This window comes from Fulvia fulva, chromosome 11 (genome assembly GCF_020509005.1).
Source record: "Fulvia fulva chromosome 11, complete sequence".
In the NCBI taxonomy this organism is placed as follows: domain Eukaryota; kingdom Fungi; phylum Ascomycota; class Dothideomycetes; order Mycosphaerellales; family Mycosphaerellaceae; genus Fulvia; species Fulvia fulva.
In genome coordinates this window covers 1,107,172-1,126,433 of record NC_063022.1, presented here as the reverse complement: position 1 = coordinate 1,126,433, position 19,262 = coordinate 1,107,172, and the positions used below count along the sequence as shown (strand labels likewise).

At 54.5% G+C, this 19,262-nt stretch overlaps 6 protein-coding genes across 6 annotated transcripts; 3 read left to right on the top strand and 3 right to left on the bottom strand.

Moving 5' to 3' along the window:
- Positions 1-1,068: 1,068 nt before the first annotated feature.
- On the top strand, positions 1,069-4,153 carry CLAFUR5_12823 (Transcription factor; the record flags this gene model as incomplete). The annotated part of the gene is made up of 3 exons (XM_047911971.1): positions 1,069-1,138; positions 1,207-1,270; positions 1,327-4,153. 3 exons carry the CDS (start codon positions 1,069-1,071, stop codon positions 4,151-4,153), a joined length of 2,961 nt encoding a protein of 986 aa, XP_047768493.1.
- Positions 4,154-6,889: 2,736 nt separating this feature from the next.
- Positions 6,890-7,876, top strand: CLAFUR5_12822 (putative tetrahydroxynaphthalene reductase; the record flags this gene model as incomplete). Its single annotated transcript, XM_047911970.1, has 2 exons — positions 6,890-7,681; positions 7,739-7,876. 2 exons carry the CDS (start codon positions 6,890-6,892, stop codon positions 7,874-7,876), a joined length of 930 nt encoding a protein of 309 aa, XP_047768494.1.
- A 1,439-nt stretch (positions 7,877-9,315) lies between these two features.
- Positions 9,316-10,502, bottom strand: CLAFUR5_12821 (uncharacterized protein; the record flags this gene model as incomplete). Its single annotated transcript, XM_047911969.1, has 2 exons — positions 9,316-9,700; positions 9,751-10,502. 2 exons carry the CDS (start codon positions 10,500-10,502, stop codon positions 9,316-9,318), a joined length of 1,137 nt encoding a protein of 378 aa, XP_047767742.1.
- Positions 10,503-11,111: 609 nt separating this feature from the next.
- CLAFUR5_12820 (uncharacterized protein) lies at positions 11,112-11,378 on the bottom strand (the record flags this gene model as incomplete). The annotated part of the gene is made up of 1 exon (XM_047911968.1): positions 11,112-11,378. One exon carries the CDS (start codon positions 11,376-11,378, stop codon positions 11,112-11,114), a length of 267 nt encoding a protein of 88 aa, XP_047768013.1.
- Positions 11,379-11,714: 336 nt separating this feature from the next.
- CLAFUR5_12819 (Mediator of RNA polymerase II transcription subunit 14) lies at positions 11,715-15,068 on the bottom strand (the record flags this gene model as incomplete). Its single annotated transcript, XM_047911967.1, has 1 exon — positions 11,715-15,068. One exon carries the CDS (start codon positions 15,066-15,068, stop codon positions 11,715-11,717), a length of 3,354 nt encoding a protein of 1,117 aa, XP_047768158.1.
- Positions 15,069-16,210: 1,142 nt separating this feature from the next.
- Positions 16,211-18,636, top strand: CLAFUR5_12818 (Autophagy-related protein 22-2; the record flags this gene model as incomplete). The annotated part of the gene is made up of 3 exons (XM_047911966.1): positions 16,211-16,306; positions 16,412-17,395; positions 17,482-18,636. 3 exons carry the CDS (start codon positions 16,211-16,213, stop codon positions 18,634-18,636), a joined length of 2,235 nt encoding a protein of 744 aa, XP_047768468.1.
- Between the last annotated feature and the right edge of the window lie 626 nt (positions 18,637-19,262).

Below are 19,262 nucleotides of genomic sequence, written 5' to 3'. Positions count from 1 at the left end.
TGCCAGGCGGGAGTGTAGTGGCCGGCTGTGAGACCGCACACGATGACATTCTCCCGCACGCTGCTGGTGCGCTGGCAATCGTTCCGGAGCTGTAGGCTGGGCCATTATTCTGCGCCTTCCTAAAGCAGGATTTCATGAGCAGCCGTATTGGGGACGCGATGATGAATGTGGGAGATGCACGAGATGCACCAGCGCCGAGCAGCAGGGCTAGTTGAGTTTCGCTTCGGGGCTGCGCCAAGCTCAGCGCCGAGCGACAGCAGGGATGCCGAGCCTTGATCCTAGCGCAGCTGTGGATATCCCTGATGCCTGCCGCAGGTGCATTAGCGCCATCTAAACACGGCAGGCACCCCTGGGCGCTGTGGCTGCAACGTCCAGGTATAGCGGGTGGTGGAACCGTGCAATTCAAGCATATCCCGCCACGGGATGGCCTGCACTGCTCCCCCCAGCGCCAGCGGCCGTGCCGTCCACGCAGATACGCAAGTCGCTGGCGCTGCGATCTGCGAGTGGCAGAAAAGCTCCGACTGCTCGCTCGTGCTGGATCCTTGTCACGGAAGCTTTCTGCTAGGGCCAGCATAATCGAGATATCATTGACGAGCTGGCTGCGGCCGCTGTTCGCGTTCCAGTTTGCAAGGGAGTTTGGCGCTCGTCAGACGTGCATTGATGCCAGAGAGTGTATAAGTCATGGACCAGTAGGCCGACTTGCAGCTGAGACTCTGGTGGCCGACTGATGACTTTCACCGCCAGCCTTGCTCCTTGTACTTGTTGTTGACCGACCTGTCCTGCCCCCCCACAAGCACACGCAGGGCCACCGCTTGTGAGGCATCTCGCATCCTTTTCAAGGTTCCTGGATACCCACAGCCCAGCGCACCTCATCGTTCGGGACTCCAGCTTTCTTGGGGCACTTGTTCTCGGCGCTATCGCTTCCGCTGATCCTGACGGCGTCGTGTTTTATTATCTGCATGCGGTCCCCCATCTTCGGCTCTGGATCTGCTTGCACTCTGATTATTTCTCCGACTGTCAACTTGTCCGGCACCAGTTGATCGACCTCACCGTCACGGAGTAGCGACCATGGTGTTCTGCACCTACTGCGGACAGTCCTTTACCCGGGATGAACACCTGGAGAGACATATCCTAACCCGTAAGTCGTCCTCTTCCTGCAGCGGTCCTGCCAAGCGGTCCACTGTCTTGATTCCAGCAGCTGACCAGTGTGTGTAGACACAAACGTAAAGCCATTCAAATGCTTCACATGTCATATGTCCTTTGCGAGAAGGTTCGTCGACCGTCGATAACCTGCCGACCATCATCGAGGTGCTAACCCTTGCTCAGGGATCTCCTTCAACGACACTACACTGTCCATGGCAGAGACCAGAACCAGCAAGAGATACCCGCTGCCAATGGCATGATACCTAAATCGGCTGGGCGGACACCCATTGCTTGCAGTAATTGTGCCAAGACGAAGACAAAGTGTGACAAGAAGTTCCCTTGTTCGAGATGCGCAGGGAGGAATCTTCGTTGCACACTTCGTCCAACTCGACGAGCATCGAAGAACGCAAATCGAGTCGGAATACCTCCAGAGGGGGCAGTGGCTCTTCCCAATGGTGTCATCCAGACAGTCGGCATCGAGAACGGCGCACATCCCCAACCGCCTACTGGCAGTCCACAACAGCAACCACCCACGTTTAAGCCAGCGAGTCCGAAGAATGGCATGTCCGCGATCCCAGAAGAGAAGTCTGCAGCACAACCAACAGTCGATGGGCCACCGACTCAGTATGCAGACCAGCCTACTAGTGGACCGTCACCTACCGACTTCTCGCCGGCAATGAACAATGGCTTCATCAATAACACGCCAATGTCCGGGTTTCATGATCTTCCCCACATGAGCAAGGATAGCTCTGAGGCCGGATCGAGTCCAGATTTCATGCTGGATTGGAGCCAGATGCAGATGCCGATTGGGTACGACGGCATGATTGCACCCCATATGTTGATGAATCCGGATATGGGCTTCGACCCTAACCTTGTGCTTGCGGACGGCCATGATGATCTGCTCACGATAATGCCTGACGTAGCGAATGGTATGGCGCCACCACTCATCACACCTCTGGAAACACCCAAGATTGAACGATCTTTCTCAGACATGGACCTCAGCAGATCGGCAGCCGCGTTCCATCAACATCGTCAGTCAATGGCATCGGTCCAATCCTCATCACATTCTGCTCCGCTGGCGCAGGCAGACATCAACGGGGAGATGCCAGCAATTGTCGCTGCTCAGGATGCTTGGTCAGTGTTCAAGTGTACTCCGATCGTCCCATCCACGTCTTGCCCGAAGACTGCCAAGGCCAACCTGGAGCGTCTTGAGGAAACCTTGAAGAACCACGAGGGCTGGAGCACGTGGAGTCCGCAATGGGAAGATGCCGACGTAGCTGGGGGTGACCACCTCACAGTCATGCAGTTGCACGGGAGCACGCGAGACAAGCTGCTTGCCATCACCCAAAGCTTCCTTCACAAAGCCCTGGAGATCCATCGCGAAGGTCACGACCGCAGCTCGTCGGGCTCTGGGTACCATTCGCCAAACTCACATTATGCTTCAAACTTCGTGCTACTTCCGCCAGCTCGCGTTCTGGAGTTCTTCCTGCGCTCTTATGCGAACTGCTTTGAGCGATACTATCCTCTTACTTCACGAGGCATCCTGGACGCCAACGAGCTCATGCATTGTTACAACGACCGGGCTTCGAGTTTGTTGGTGCTGATGATGATCGCTCAAGGCGCGATGAACATCCCGTCCACGGATGCTCGCATGCTCACCGGTGGCTTGACAGAAGCTTGTCGCATCTCGCTCTTTGATCTCATCGAGAGGAACATCATTATGTCTGGCGACCCGATTGTCCTGCACTCAGCATTGCTCTTCACCGTTCAAGCTGCCTGGAGTGGCGACAAGTGGCAAATGGATATCGCCATGGGCCAACGAGGGATGTACTTCGCAATGCTCCGGCATTCTGGTCTTCTCGAGAAGACTTCGCAACAGTCGAACATCGTCGGCGCTCACCCAAATGCAGATCAGCTTTGGAACGAATGGATTCAGAATGAGTCTCGAAGTCGTCTCATCTACTCGTGGGTATTGGTTGACCAGGACCTGGCACTCTTCCATGATACTGCGCCGCTGTTCTCCGTGACAGAGTTTGGCGCGCCAATGCCAGATGCTGACCGACTGTGGAATGCTAAGAGTGCTGCTGCGTGGTCATCGATATTCGAACAGGTGCATGAGTTCTCCGGTGGCTACTCCTCCATTGGATCTGGTGCAAGGCCGCTGTCGCTGCGAGACCTCTTCCGCCACTTCCTAGACGATGAGATGATTCCTCTCGGTATCGAGATGACACCACTTCAGCTTCGCTTGCTGCTGCATCCTCTCCAGTCCTTGGTCTGCCAATATAGTCAGCTACTCAGCTGCTTCTCGGACGTGCTGTCCAAGAGGGACGACGGCAACACTCCCCGCAAAGTCAGCGCTTCTTCCACAAGAAGCAGGCTCGAGGAAGTCCAGTCACTTCTTGGCCGATGGTTTGACTTGGCAGAGCGATATCTCAAGGCCAACCCGACGTGTCCAATGATGCAAACAAACCTGGTCATCTTCCATCTGATCAGCCTCAACGCAGTGACCAAATTTCCTGAGGTTGAGCGTCTGGCACGACGAGAGAACTTTGACGGCACCTACCAGCAACTTGCATGGACACATAAGCGCTGCATCCACGACATCGAAGAGGCAGTCTTCCACTGTGGTCAAGTGTTCCGACTGATCCGTGCGATGCCTCGAGGCATTCGTCCTCCATGGTGGGCTGGCGCCATCTACCGCGTGGCGCTCATCTTGTGGACGGATAGTCTCACGCACAAGGAGTCTGCATCGCCGAACAACAACGGCATGTTCCCGGTACCGGGTCCATCGTTTGCCATCGACAACCTATCCGCAGACCATCCCCTCATCATCCGGTACCTCACCAAGAGGGAAGGCGTGCCGTGTGTGACCAAGCGTGATGGCTCACAGATGCCACTTGACCGCGCCTACTCCGTGCTGCAACATTCCATCGAAGTCATCGACGAGGGCGCCTCCAATCGCTTCGCCGATGGGATCCGGTCCAAGCTGGAACGACTGGCTCGAGGATGAGCCCAGACGACGCGGTCAGTATCGCTGGCGTCGATACACCACCATCTCCGGCGTTACGGCACGCGTGCTCTCATGCATACCACCACCCCAGACAACTTGAGCGTGCATGCCGGCCCGGAGCATGTTGATGAAAGTTATAACGGCCATAATGTTATTGTTCCATTGATACCACAGTCATTGTTGTTTCCAGCGTTGCGATATGAGTTTTCAAGCGGGGTCGGAGTGGGCAAAGTGGTCCCGAAGCCTTGAAGCCGGAAGGCAGGCACATCGGTCGACGAAATATAGACAGAAGCAGTTACGATCTCTGCGAACACATAGAGTGTCTTGGGCGCTCGTAGTATAATGTATGGCGTGGTGTGCAACGATTGCAGACGATAGCAGAAACAGCTTCTCAGCAGACTTTCGAGAGAGGACGCACATAATGCTATATACACGCACAGCTTCATCCCTCAACGTACTACCGCACCACTCGAGACATCCTTTGTTGGTTGCACATCTGTGCGCAGTGCCTGGCGATCCGTATCGGTTCACGCTACTGTATCCAAATAGCGACTGTGCCTTTGTCAGAGCAGCGATAGTGAGGAGAAGTCCGTTGTGCTGGCCCGGTCAGTCTGACTCCGGCTCGTTACCCATTGGTCATTCCCCAGCTTCTCCTGCGTCGGGTACAACCCATCTTCTGCTGTGCCTGTGTCAGTTGTGCTGTAGAGGGTATGGCGTCGTCTACAACCAGCCCGATGGTCGAGATAGCGTTTGTCGCTGTGCAATGGTGAAGGCTTGCTGTGCTTCTCTCAAACATCAAACCGGCTCTCCAGATATGTGCCGAGTAGCGCCCCGCCTCGAGTTGCATCCTGAGCCCGGTACGACCACCGGGCTATGTCGTATAGAAGGCCGATCAGGACATCGCATGTCCGGCTGTGCAGATTTCGCCTTCGAATGCGTACGTCTGGTCAGCAATATGCTGCGGACGAGGCAGGTGTAGACGCATGTGTACCTGCGTCCAAGTGTCGTCGTGAAAACTGATCGCACGGATAAATTGGCCTTGCTTGTCTTTCGTCCGGCCAGATACGGTCTCGAAGCGTACAGCAGTGGTAGAACGCGCAGCTTGCATACGAAACATTGTTCTGCACAGCATCGATCCTGCAATCACCGACAGCATGGCCATGAGAAGCATTGTCCGGTCGATCTTTTCTTTCTTGAGATTGCCATCCAATCTGAGCGTGGGCTTCAGGGTCGCAGTCCTCCATCACGGAGTCCACAGCGATTGAACAACGACAATGTTGCTGCGAAGGTGGTGTCAAATTCGTTGCGTGCCCAATGCCGGTACGGGCTTTCCAGATTCTCATCCAGGAACGAGCACTGTGCCTCAAGTGCAACACGGTGGGCCAGGAGGTCTACTATTCGCCTGGACTTGCATCGTGTGGCAGCATGACCAGCAAGAGGTGCTGCAGCCCATGGACACGTGAGCGTGGTTCAGGCAGGTTGGTCAAGAACGGGACCGTGTCTGGCGATCATGCCTCGGTCTGCTGGAGAGTGTACTCTTGGAGTGGGTGGTAGAATTCACCTGCCATGATGAGGAACTGCCGAGGATATCGGAACGATTCAAAGACCTGTACAAATATCAAGGCGGCCTCCTCATACTTCCCTCTATGGCCGCGCGACGGCCAGCCTTGTCAGACATCCAGATTCACGCTGTCACACGAGAGTTTGCGAAACGAGCTGCTTGAGCGCTGCTTGAAGCCTTCCTCTGGAAGTTCCAAAGTCCACCCAACGCGACCTCAGCCTTTGCTAGGTCGGTCCAACCTCTGTTTTTGACAGTCGAAGATGTCTTGTGCCATGGCGAGGAAGACTTTCAAATCATATCTTTCTTCAGTAACAAGAATTGTCGGCACCGAGCTGGGGCCGTCCATGATGCAGTATGGACGAGGTTGACAGAGCATATCGCCGTTGCCACGACTCACATGGCTGGAAACGCGCTGGGATGTAAGAAGAGAGGTTGTTGTGCAGAGAGAAATTGGGTTCAGAAACAGCCAAGCACGGAGAACTTCATTTCGGTGCCAGAGTCGTGCCTCCCGAACCTCTTCACCACGTTGAATACTGGCCATAAAGGCGTCGGAAGGCTACCAGCATGCAGGCTTCACTCTGGCGTCCCGTGTGCAACATGCAACACCAGACGACATCTTCGAGTCCATCAGAAAACATGTTGTGAATGACGTGTTGAATTGACCGTTGAATTGACCCCGGCCGTGGGGGGATCCGCTCGGACAAACGTGAGCTAAAATGGCGTGCCGAGCGGCAGGCACGAGCCAATAACACAGTCGTTCCCGCCCCAGGGTAAAGCTCAAAAAAGAAGTATCTCGAGGCGTGCCAGGGATTGCATGGCTGAACACAACCGTCTTGAGCCACCTCGCTCTTCGCACTTTCGAAGCCGGCACCGATCTCACCTCTCTACTGTGCTGTTTGCCATCAGTGCCCTTTGCCAACGCCGCCGTTCCAGGCCACCAGCCTGGCGAGAAGCCGATCATGGCGGTAAACGTGGAGCCGGGAGGGGAGAATCGTCCAGCGCAACAGCGCGAGCCATGGACAACACAGCAGCGTCTACGGACAATAGCAGAGGCTAGATCGCTGGTGTATGGTAGCTGTAGCATGTCTCCCTGTCAACCCCAACGTATCGTGGTGGAAGTTAAAGGTACATCTCATTGATATATCAATCCCTTCCTCTCCGCTATCCTTCAAACAATGTCCAACAACACTGCCGACACCTCCACCAACGAGCCAAAAAGACTCTCCATTGACCCCCTCGGAGCAATCGCAAAGTACAACGCACTCACAGCCCACTTCCTCAACCCAACCTTACCCACAACAATGTCTGCATCCCAAGCGGTCGAGACCTCCCGCCTGGATGGCAAGGTCGCCCTCGTCACTGGCTCCGGCCGTGGCATCGGTGCCGCCATGGCAACAGAGCTCGCCCGCCGCGGTGCAAAGGTCGTCGTCAACTACGCCAACTCCGCCGAAGCGGCCAACCAAGTTGTCGACCAGATCAAGAAGAACGGCGGCGACGCTATCGCTTTCAAGGCTGATGTCGGTGATGTCGCGCAGACCACCAAGCTCATGGACCAGGCTGTTGAGCACTACGGCCAGCTCGACATTGTCTGCTCCAACTCTGGCGTTGTCTCTTTCGGACACCTGAAGGACGTCACCGAGGAGGAGTTCGACCGTGTGTTCCGCATCAACACCCGTGGCCAGTTCTTCGTTGCCCGCGAGGCATACAAGCACTTGAGCGTTGGTGGTCGCATTATCCTCATGGGTTCCATCACTGGTCAGGCCAAGGGTGTGCCAAAGCACACTGTCTACTCCGGATCCAAGGGTGCCATTGAGACTTTCGTCCGATGCATGGCTATCGACTGTGGTGACAAGAAGATCACTGTCAACTGCGTTGCGCCAGGTGGTATCAAGACTGATATGTACCACGCTGTGTGCCGCGAGTACATTCCAAACGGTGACAAGCTCAGCGACGACCAGGTCGATGAGGTAAGCGCAAACCATCCATCACCTCTTTCCACGTGGCTCAGCTAACAATGTGTACAGTACGCCAAGACATGGTCCCCAATGCAGCGTGTTGGCCAGCCAATCGACATTGCCCGCGTTGTCTGCTTCCTGGCATCTCAGGATGGTGAATGGGTGAACGGCAAGGTTATTGGCATTGATGGTGCCGCATGCATGTAAATGTCTTGTTTCTCTCGATCTAGAGCAAGTGAAGTTGTCTACTTCATTGGTGGAAAGCGTCTTTATGAGCACTGCGAAGTCTTACTCGCAGATGAAAGAAGAATGGATTGATGGATGTTACGGCTGGAGATGGCGCAACGAGGTTGATGTCAACCAAAACATGCAGCGTTTTGGAGGATAATAGCATAATAGATGCCCGATTCAAGTGCTGAATAATGGCCGTGTATTGTAGCAGGAAATCCAGTCCCTGTTGCAACGCTTCATCTGTCTTTCCAACGTGTTTCCTTTTCGTCCATAGTATGTCCGTTGCTCGGGCTATGCACATGGTCAGTTGCTAGTTTGGACGTACCTTCATTCCAGATGAGTGTTTACAAACACCAATGCCTGTGGCGAAGAGAGTAAGCAGACCCATTATTATGTCTCAACGATTCCTTGACAACGCTTGAGGAAAGCGAAACGACAAAGTGAGATGTTAGTCAACTCATCGTATGGATCTGCTTCCGTCCCGGAGATATGACCGACGACGATCTTGGAACGCCAGAAGATAGTGTGATATCTTCATGCAAGGCATAATCAGCATGCGTCCCGCGCCAGAGCCGTTCTTTCACATGCACGGCAAAGCATCCGAAAGTTAGCTGCGCGGAGGACTGTCCGACAAGCTTGCAACAGTCTCAGATGCTCCATAGCATCAGTGTGATGCAGTCTTAAATGCAAGCCCCAGTTTAGTTGATAGTTCTAAGCTTGAGATCGCGCTTCCGAACTTCCGAAATATTGGGCTCAAAGCCTGACTACGTGGTTCTGTCATATTAACGGATGCACATCATGAATCATCGTAGGAACGTCGTCGAAGAAAGCTCCGGAAGGGCAGAGTCCTATCGTTGAGGCATGCCGCTCATGAGCCGGGATCGATCTGTACACTACATGAGACTAGACAGGGACCTGTATTGAGATTGATGAAGGAGCCATTGGATCTCGTCAGTAGCTGCATATACCAGATCCGACTGCGAAACAGCCAGATGTGCGCCACGCTACGTGACATCTTGTGTCGCTTGTCTCCTTGATGTCCAGATAGCGGTACCCGCTACGCCTGGGTCCACGGAAGAATTGACAGGTCGATTCTCGGATGGTGTATTCGGTGGTCATCCGCCCTGGGCGTCGTGGACACGTGTGGACACATGTAGGGATCCTGATAGGAGGCCTCGAAGGTTGTGGCGTCGCCCATGGAACAATGCTCCACGCATCGTCTGACTGGACTGGTGCACGGGCGCAGGCTTGAATACTGATCGAACGCCTCGATGGCATCATAGTAACATGTCTTCAGTGTTGACGAGAAAGCTCTCAATCCGGTCGACGGGTCGCTCTCGTTGCTTGGTAGTAGTATCTCGACGGCGAAATGCTTCGGAGCGGCTGAGAAGCCAAGAGTGCTTGATCTGCTGTACTCAGTCGTCGAAGAAGATGTGCTGTGGAAGACTTATGCTTTTGCTGGCCTTCACCTCTCGACGCCGACGCTTGGCGGGCTTCTCTTGATGGACGGCAGGCCCTTGCTCCATGTCTACAGTGGTGACACCCGCGGCTGACAACCTGTGCTCCCAGTTCCGCTCGAAGCAAAAGAATTTAGGGTCTGCAATCGAGAAGTGCAGCATTGATGGTTTCGGCTTCTTGCCAGCATTGCCAAAGTTGAGCTGAAGATGCGGAAGACTGTTGATTGACGACTTCTTGGTCAATTGTCGATGTTCTGTGTAGCTGGAACCCAGGTGAATCAACTTGTATCCAGGCTGGCAATGTTTGCTCAAGCGTTTCACCGTCGCATGGAACGTGCCACCGCTGAAGTCTGTCAGAAAAAGCTACATGATCTCGAAGAATTATTGACGAACCGTTTGTCCAAAGACCAGCCCTCCTGGTCTGCTATTTTACTCACTGTATCCCGCGCTCCATAATTGCAACGGTACGCACAGAATGTGTCGAGGCTTGGGAAATGATTGAGGTACTGGAGACACCAGCTCGTGATGTTCTGCCTTGCGATGAACATGGTTTGAAGATGGCTCAGAGTACCATACCTTTTGGACGAATGTGCCCACTCGCGCAAGATAGAATCGGAGAGGTGACTCTTGAGATATTCTCCAGCTTGAATGACCAAATTCCGGAGGTTGGGCATCTGCTGGATGTACATCATTTCGTCGACAGAACAGTCGAGCTCGGAGACAGTCAAGTTCGTCATCCACTGGATCGATGTGCTGGTGGCCCATTTGATGCTATCCTTGAGCCCGTGGCGCCGGCAATCAATCTGTTTTTGATTCCACCGCTTGCTCCCAAGTTCCAGACCGCCGATCGAGGCGAAGAGCCGCCATAAATGGACGCTATCGAGGAGATAGTACTTGATTGTAGACCAGAGGCGCGCCAAGAGGTGTGTAGGTAGTGGGCGCAGGGCGTCCCCATTGAGCAAGCCCAAGTTACGCAGCAGAGTTCGCACTGCCATGTCTTGAAGCGAGCGACTGACATGGCGCTCTTCGATTGAAGGAGGCTGGACACCTCGACGAAACATCCCTTGGAGGCACTTACAGCGTCTACGTCTTACACGCATTGTCGTCTCGTGGAAAGTCTGTCCGTTTTCCGTATCGAACGGCATGCTGTTCTTACCACGTGGCAGGCGCGCTCAAGACTGCTTTCAAGTCGACAGCCGAGTATATCGAAGTGTTTTCGAGGGTGAGGACCGTCGCTTGGCACGGTTTGTCATGCTTGTTCTTGACGCGCTTTGTGTATGTTGTTGGTGTTGTCTCACGCGTTAATCGCGAACTTGGAAGCCGCGCTTGAGACTGGCCAGACCCCTTATCCGCCGGGAGAGGCTTAGTGCGTAATGGTCTGAACCAGCGTCTCGCGGGCTTTCCACATTCACGAAGACGATGGCAATATGTTCGCAGTCAAGACGAAAGTCACGACTCGTCAACCTCAGCCCAGACAAGCACCGCTGAAGTCCTGACACATCACCTGAGCAGTCTGGACACCGAACGCGAACGGGGCATTATCCAAAGGTTTCGATTTCTATCTTTGCGATCTGTGGTATCATAAGTCTCTTCTGCGCATATCAGTACAGCGAACAATAAGACCCGTCCGTCTCCTCACGTATCCAGCCTGACCCAGCTGTGATTTACCATTCCCAATGTCCAACGCCTACGCTAAAAAGCAATAGCAGAAAACACCCACGATCCGAGTATCACGGCTGAAACGCTGACATCACTCACACTCGGGCCCTCCCCAAGACGAGCTCGGGGGCTCCAGGGAACACTTCCCACTCCTCTGCCCATACACTCTTCAACAGGCGCTGGCGAATCGCAGTGGTCCCCCGGTCATTGATCTGGAACGGTCCCAACGAGCCATCTTGTGGAGGCGCTTTGTCAAATGCACGAATGCCGAAGATGCCCATTGCGACATTCCTTTGCGCATGTGCTTCGGGCTTCGTGACGTTGATGCCCCAGTCCCGCCACACCTTAACGTGATCACGCATAAAGTACGTCGGCTTGAAAACGACGTGATTTTTGCGAACTTCCCAGAGAATCGCTACAGACCGAGCGCTTTCCGTAACCTGGTGTCGATAGTACACCGGGCATCTATGCGTCTCCGGTAGACTTTTTCTCTGGCGATCGTCCAACTCTTCCCATGCAGCGGTTGTCAATTGTTTGCCCGACCACTAGTCGAGCTGCTCAACTGCCTCTTCGATGTTTGAACTGTCGGGCTCCATTGGAATATGCATTTGGCTTTCTCCCGAATGCAGGTTGAGCTCGGTTCGTTCCCTGTGCTCCATCGCGGAATGGTGTTGAGATGTAGTAGTCTGCCCCAACTTCTAGTCAAGCTCAATGATCTCGTTCTTAACTCTCGTGACATTGGGCTTAGGTGCAGGTCTGCCATTTGTCGTCGGGACGTTGCCCTTCGCGCCACCCTTGGCGCTCGTTGCCGTCTTCGCACTGGTAGACCCAGTATTGGGTAGAGACTTCTGTTGTGCCGGCGCCTGCGGCTTCGGTGCAGCATGAGATGCTTCGCCCTGTCTCGTGGCGTTCGTAGTTGCGGTTGTGGCTGCATTCGCAGAGCTTCGCACAGTCTGATCAATCTGCTCGATGGCTTTGGCGGCGCCTTTCAGCAAGGCCACAAAGGATCCGTCTCCCAGCCCATGCCAAGAATCACCCTGAAACTTCGACAGCTCCACGAGCGCTTTGCCAACAGCAGAAGCCGAGATTCCGTCCTTTGGAAGGCTCGTAGATATACTCCAAGCTCGGACGAGACCGTTGCTTGTTCTCCTGTCTTGCATCAAGATGTTGATATTCAAAGCTGGCAATGGTGCCCTGTACTCGATCGTATAAAGTGTCGGATGCCGGATATGAATGAACGTGTCCTTTGGAGACAGATGCGCGGTTTCTAGCTTGTCCAGAGTGTGCAGCACGGGCAGAGAAATTTGTAAAGTCTGACATAAGGCCGCAAAGCTTGTACCCTTGTCGATGATCATGTTGAGCAACTTCTCGAAGACTATCCGCGCTCTGAATTGGGGATTGCTGGCCTTGGGTTCCAGGGCAAGTGTCGCAGGTGAGCCACTATCATTAGCGAGCAGGATAGTCGCAGTGAGCTCGGGCGACTCGTTGTACACAAATGATAGTCTGGACAGACTGACGTTGGTCGCTCTGAACTTTGAGGCATTGATATTAGCAATGAAGCTATTCAGTCGCTGGCAAGCCTTCAGTCGTGCGTAAATCTGATCGAGATACGGCGCTCCAAACGGTGTGCGTAGCCTAAGAGCCAATGCGCCAGACGCGTTCATAGCGACGTCCGCGTTTCGACCCTTCGTGGTCAGGTACTCCCGGAGATACTTGAGCTGCCCTTGGTCCACAGTCAAGCGCAGATCATATCTGGCCATTGCCGGCTCTTCATCCGCTGTAGGCATATTAGCCATCAGTCCGTTGTGAGTGACTCGCAACGATGTGATGGTCGAGTGTTTGCCGGATGTGTGCTTCAAGAAGGTGCAATTTGCCAGGAAAACCGAAGACTCGCGAATGCTGTCGTCCAATGTTGCCGAGGCTTCGTGCAGGGATATTGGCGCAAGCCCATCGGTCTTGTGTCGAATGCCAGCCATCGCGAGCTGCTGCGTAAGGACAGCACAAGACACTTCCGCTGCCGCTGCTTGTTCAATTTGCAGCAATGCAGTACGTGAAAGAGCGGTCTGCCCAAACGGTCGATCCTGAGTTGGGATCGCTCGTGTCTCTGCAATGGCCCTCGTGTTGCCAGGCCTATCCGCACTGGGTTTGTCCGCAAGTCGCACTACCCACCACTTCTCTCCGACCAATGAGAAAGTCGCGAAGAGTGCCCATTGCTTGCCCCAGCCTCCGCTGCACATGTATGCTCTGATGGACGCGTTTCCGAAAGCTTGCTTCAGACTATCCTTCGCGAACTCTTCCCGGAGTTGGCTCCAGCCAGCGATACTGGCAACCACATCAACGCGATCTTTCATCATATCACACAGTGCGCTCGCAAGTACTGTTGCTGTATCTACCTGTTCGTTCGAATTGATAGCTAGCTCGCATCTGGTGGCTCGCTGGTTAGGCGGCGAAACGGACAGCTTGCCTGTCACCGGCTCTTGTCGCACCACAACGGCATCTTGGAGGCCAGCAATTGATAGCCGCAAAGAGCAATCCTCGGGCACGCTTTCGGATGTGTCAAGATGCATGTCGAGCTTCGATTCTGGACCCGCCAGCGCCTGTAAGCGGTCTTTGATTGAGGTTAGCGACCACGATATGTGTCTCGCGACAACCTCAGACAAGATCTGTTCGACATCCAGATTGAGCCAATCGATATCCAGCTTGGTATCCTTCATCTCTTCTCCTCGCCTGAACCATCGGATTGACAGCTGCGGATTAGGGGTGCGCCTGAATCGTCGCGCGGCATCCTTGCCGGTCGCCACGCCGATCTCTAGCCAGCTTTTGCGGCCAGGCACGGCGGTCCAGTACTGCAAAGTGATCACTCGGCGATGTGTTTGCACACTGAGACAATCGAACCACTTCTCTTGTGCTAACTTCGCAACCTGACTCTTGAGCACGTTGATTTTGTGCGTCAGAACAAAGTTATGCAAAAAGTCGTAGCAGCCCTGCAGGCCTTTCGCACTGAGCTCGGCGTTCGCCCTGAGCTCCAATTGGGCACGAAGAGCTTCATGCAGTCCAATGGGCGCTGGAACGAACAGGAATCGGATATCGATCAGGTAGAACTGGCTGGTCGGCTCCTCGTCTGCTACTGAAAGGTCAACCTCAAACTCTCCAGGTACTCGAAACGTCGCTCGCCCATTGGCGATGCGGAAGTCATTGAAATGAACTGGTAAGTCTTCGTGAAGGTTCAGCCGCGTTGCGAGCGTCACATTCATGCCTTGTAATGTCTTGAGTAGTTGTTTGGCAGACATGCGCTTCGGTTGCACGAAGTTGAGGCCAGGCAAGTGGCTCGCTTTGCCAGTGGCTAGAAGGTCAAGTGCGCCCTGGATATTCGGACTTCGCTGCTTTACGATTTCTGTTGCCTTTTTCGAGTCGCCAATACGCCAGATCGCCGTGTCTTGTGCATTTTGTTCTTTACTCTGCGCATACCTGACATCGATGAGCGTGCTCATAGCGTCGCCGGTGGTCTTGGCCCAGGCTACAAGGACAGCACTCTTCATGAAACGATCCCGCTGGCCTTTAGCAAAGTCCATAATAATCCGCTTCTTGTTGATGCTGTCTTGTGATGTGTCATTCACTTGCGGAGCAGCCCCATTTGGCTGAGCTGCCGGTACTACCAGCGGCGTCTCATGGAGCCTGTTGACGGTGTCAAGCAGATCTGAGTAACATGCTTGCGCCGTCCGCTCGATCATCTTGCCCATCGACTTCCACACTTCGCGATTCTCCTGCCATGATTGGTCGAGCTCCGGCGGAGCTTCCATCCCGGACATGGCCGTGTCCGCAGCCATGCCAGATCCGTTCGTCACTGTGGAAGGCGCGTTGTGCGTGGATGTGCCATTGGGGATTGAGCCATTGACTGCAGGAGTCATGGGGCCATTGACCTGCGGCGCAGGTGTATGCTGTGCAAAGTCTGGCTTCTTAGGGAGGCTTGCTATTTGTGCCTGGCTGCGATCTTTCTTCAGGTCCTGCGACCCGATCGCTCCTTGTTGATCCATGATCAACCTGCCTGGCATCGCCGAGCCGCCTCCCGCACCAGCACCAGCACTTGCCTCCTCGCCGCCTCGCCGCGCGCCTCCACCACCTGACGCCTCCACTGCGTACCGTTCGTCGAGACTCGTTGTGCGCAATGTGTTCTCTCAGCAGCTCCTCCCCATGCAGGTCATGTCTTGCTGTCGTCCTCCAACTCTGTTTTGCGGCACTGCTACAATGTCGCGGCTGAGTGTGAGGATGGAGTTGGAGAGTATGTATGCGCGGGTGGTAGCAATGTTGCACGTGTCGTGTGTGGTGGAGGGTGGCCGTGCGCGCGCGGAAGGTGAAGGTGAACGGCCGCGATGTGATGTCAGCGCCGCGGTAACTGTCGCTTGTCGCATGCAATCACGGCGCGCTCCTGCTGAGGTATGGATTTGTTCGGTGGGTGTGTTGTGGGTGGTGGTAGATATGCGGTGTTGTTCGAACGCGACAGCGGCAAGGTGGGTTGGTGAGTGAGTGAGTTGGTCAAAGGAAAGTGGACGCAGACGCAGACGCAGACGATGTTGTTCGGCAGCGCGATCGCAGATCCCGCCCGATGATCCCTGCAAGCTAAGCGAGGCGCTCGAACTATACGAAAGGTACATGTAGGCACTGGCACTTCCCGTTCTCCTCCAAGTTGCAGCAGCATTCACATCGAGCCATTCCCACGTTCTCTTTTGCAAATTCCTCATCACTACCTACAGTCCTACACAAAATGACATTGCCGCCATTGGGCTGATGCTGATGCCGACTCCAAAGCCGGGGGCTATCGAGAGCAGACCACACACGGACAGCCAATTCCGGCGAACGCAGCCGAACCTGCAGCTGCGATCGAGCGAACAACATGGCACCGCACAATTCAATTGTTGCGGGTGCTGACAGTAACATAATAGGGATGATTTCCCACTCCAGTCTCCAGCTACCGTCGCGCTCCTACGCCCGACTGTTAGCAGACTGAGCGGCATATGGGGCATGGTGCCTGAGAGTCCATCCAATCACGTGGGAACGCTAGCAGCGCCATCACAGAACTACCGTTGACAGCGTTGTCGAGCTCGCAGTCATATCTCTGAGACCATGGCACGGCCTGGTACGCTGGAGATCCTGCCTTGCTCGCCGTCACCAGCGAGCTGTCTCACAGAACTTGGTTATGACTGTCAGGCATCTCGTGCACCAGATGACACCCTCAACTAGCGGATCGACCTTGTCCATGCGCAGAGGCCATGTGCACACCATCATCTCAACGGTACGCTTGCGTTATCGCGATACGCGCCCACCTATGTTCTTATGTACCCATCATCTCCATGCGCATCCTCTTCCATAGATCGATAACATGTTCTGATCCCTTCAGACCACTTCTTGCTCCTTTCCGTGTTTCAGCAATGGAGGCAGGCTCGGGCTGGTTTTAGCTCGTGCCATGTTTAGCCGGGGCCGCCAGCAAGGGCAAGCGCAGCCGAGAGATCCTCCGCTGACATCTCACTCACAACTCCACGACCATCACACCATCGCTACGCCTAGTACAGCATCATCATCACCGATATCATATCGCAGAGACAACGACCAGCGCGAAGAGGACTACTCAAGCCGTGACGAGGCAGATGATGAGCTTTCGTCCTTCTCCTCCACCCTGTCCCAGGAGGTGATCTGGACAATGGGTCCCGTCGACGAAGATGCAGGATCCATCGAGCCATCGTATCCCGGCGAAGATACTAGGCCGACCTCCTACAAGGAATTGTTAGGCTTCTACACCTACTCGTTTGCAGCGGAAGTCTTCGTGGTCTGTGGGCTTGGAGCTTTCATCCCCATCACACTTGAGGATCTGGCCAGGGCGAGTGCGACTGCAGTGTTGGCCCATGACCATACAAAATCTTGCAGGCCTCACGGTATCGAAAGCTCACTCGATCCAACAGCAAGCCTCTTCGCACGACTCGATGGCAACGAAACAAGGAAAGGCGCCCAATGCGTCTTCCGCGTGCTGGGCATGGAAGTCAACACTGCTTCATTTGCAATGTACACCTTCTCCCTGAGCGTTCTGATTCAGGCTCTGGTCGTCGTCACGATGTCTGGTGCCGCGGACCACGGCCGATACCGAAAATCTTTGATGATCGGCTTTGCTGTGGTAGGAGCGGTGGCAACCATGCTGTTCCTCCCTGTCACTCCTGCAGTGTATTTGCTCGGCAGTCTCTGGGCAATCATTGGCAATGTTTGTTTTGGTGCAAGCTTTGTGCTGCTGAACTCCTTTCTGCCTTTGTTGGTGAGGTGGCACCCTTCAGTCAGGCCGCAGGCAGAAGCACAACAATGGGCGGAGAGTGCAGGACCAGCAGATGACAACGAGGTGAGTCTGTCATGTCTTTGCGTCAAGCATGGTGCTCTGGCTCGTACTTGCATGTCCAGCTCGAGCGTTTGCTGATAAGAGCACAGTACGAGCATGCAGAAGACGACCAGACGGAGGACCCATCTTTACTTCAGATGATCGACTCAAGAACTTTGTTGTTACCGACAGATGGTGAGACCACGCCTTACCCGCCCTCACACGCTGCAGCATCCTCAGACATGCAGCTATCGACCAAGATATCTTCCTACGGCGTTGGCATTGGGTACATGGCTGCCGTCATCGTGCAGGTCCTTTCCGTTTTCCTCCTGAAGTCGACTGGAGGTGATCTGTTCTCCCTTCGACTTGTACTCTTCGTCATCGGAGGCTGGTGGCTCTCGTTCACGATACCTGCAGCCTTCATGCTTCGACCACGACCAGGACCTCCGCTCTCAACTGGCAAGGCTCGTAGCTGGATCGGCTATTTGACGTACTCCTGGAGAAACCTTGGTAAGACGATCATCCGTGCTCGCCGTCTACAGGATGTGCTCCTGTTCCTTGGAGCATGGTTTATGATCAGCGACGCAGTGGCGACTGTCTCCGGTACCGCCATTCTTTTCGCGAAGACCACTCTTGGCATGGAGTCCTCGGCACTGGCAATGATCAACGTGATAGTCACCATATCTGGTATTTTTGGTGCTTTCACCTGGTCGAAGGTGTCCCGCGCCTTGGAGCTCAAGCCATCGCAGACTATCCTAACTTGTATCTGCTTGTTTGAGCTCATTCCTCTATACGGGCTCCTCGGCTATATACCCGCCATCCGGCGATATGGCTCTTTCGGCCTTCAGCAGCAATGGGAGATGTACCCTCTCGGCGCTGTCTACGGCCTGGTCCTCGGCGGACTCAGCTCGTACTGTCGATCTCTGTACGGCGAGCTCATTCCTCCTGGCAGTGAGGCGGCTTTCTACGCTCTGTACGCCATCACCGACAAAGGCAGCAGCATCTTTGGGCCTGCCATTGTAGGCGCCATCACTGATGCGACTGGCGACATTCGTCCTGCTTTCTGGTTTCTGGCAGTACTAATCGGCCTGCCAATACCACTAATGTTCTTGGTCAATGTGGAAAGAGGCAAGCGGGAGGGAGCGAAGCTGGCGCGAGAAACAGCACCTGAAGACCTCGACCTACACGACTCGACATTCCTCGAGGCTGAGACTCGGGGCGATGTGCCTACAAGCACTGGCTATGAGGACAGAGCCCAATTATAAACACTTTTTCCAAACTGCTCCATGGGTCCTCGACCATGGTAGCATCTATACACATTCACACACAAATTTGTGTCCCGTAGTCTGAGCCTCTCTTCAACGAAGCGGACATCTAGCTAGCGGCCGCTCCAGCAAAACCTCAACAAGAGGAAGACGAAATTCCCACGCCGCCAGAGCGCATTAGTCTCCCCACTCGTTACTACGATACCTTCGAGAAGCTCTTTAGTGGTGGCCGCAGAACGATCAGCTTCAGGACCTTCCGCCAGGCAATGCTAGAAGCAGGCTATGCATCTCGCCAGCAAGGTGGCTCAGCTTGGGAGTTCCGTAACGAAGCCGGTAAAGTCTGGATCACGCACGCGCCGCATGGACAGAATGAGAGCGCGATCGGGAGGATCGTGCTTAACAATATGGCGAGGCAGTTGCAGAGGGAGTTGGATTGGACGAGGGAGACTTTCGTCAGAGATGGGGCGTAGAGTCGTGCGCCAGAGTCCACGCTTCGAGCCATGAACCTCAACCTAGAAGGCTCGACTGATGAGCACGTTGGACCGGATTCGCGACTTAGCCAGGAAGTGTGGCGTAGAGATGATATCCATCATCTCGACCGAAGAGGGACGACAGGGGCTCCTGGG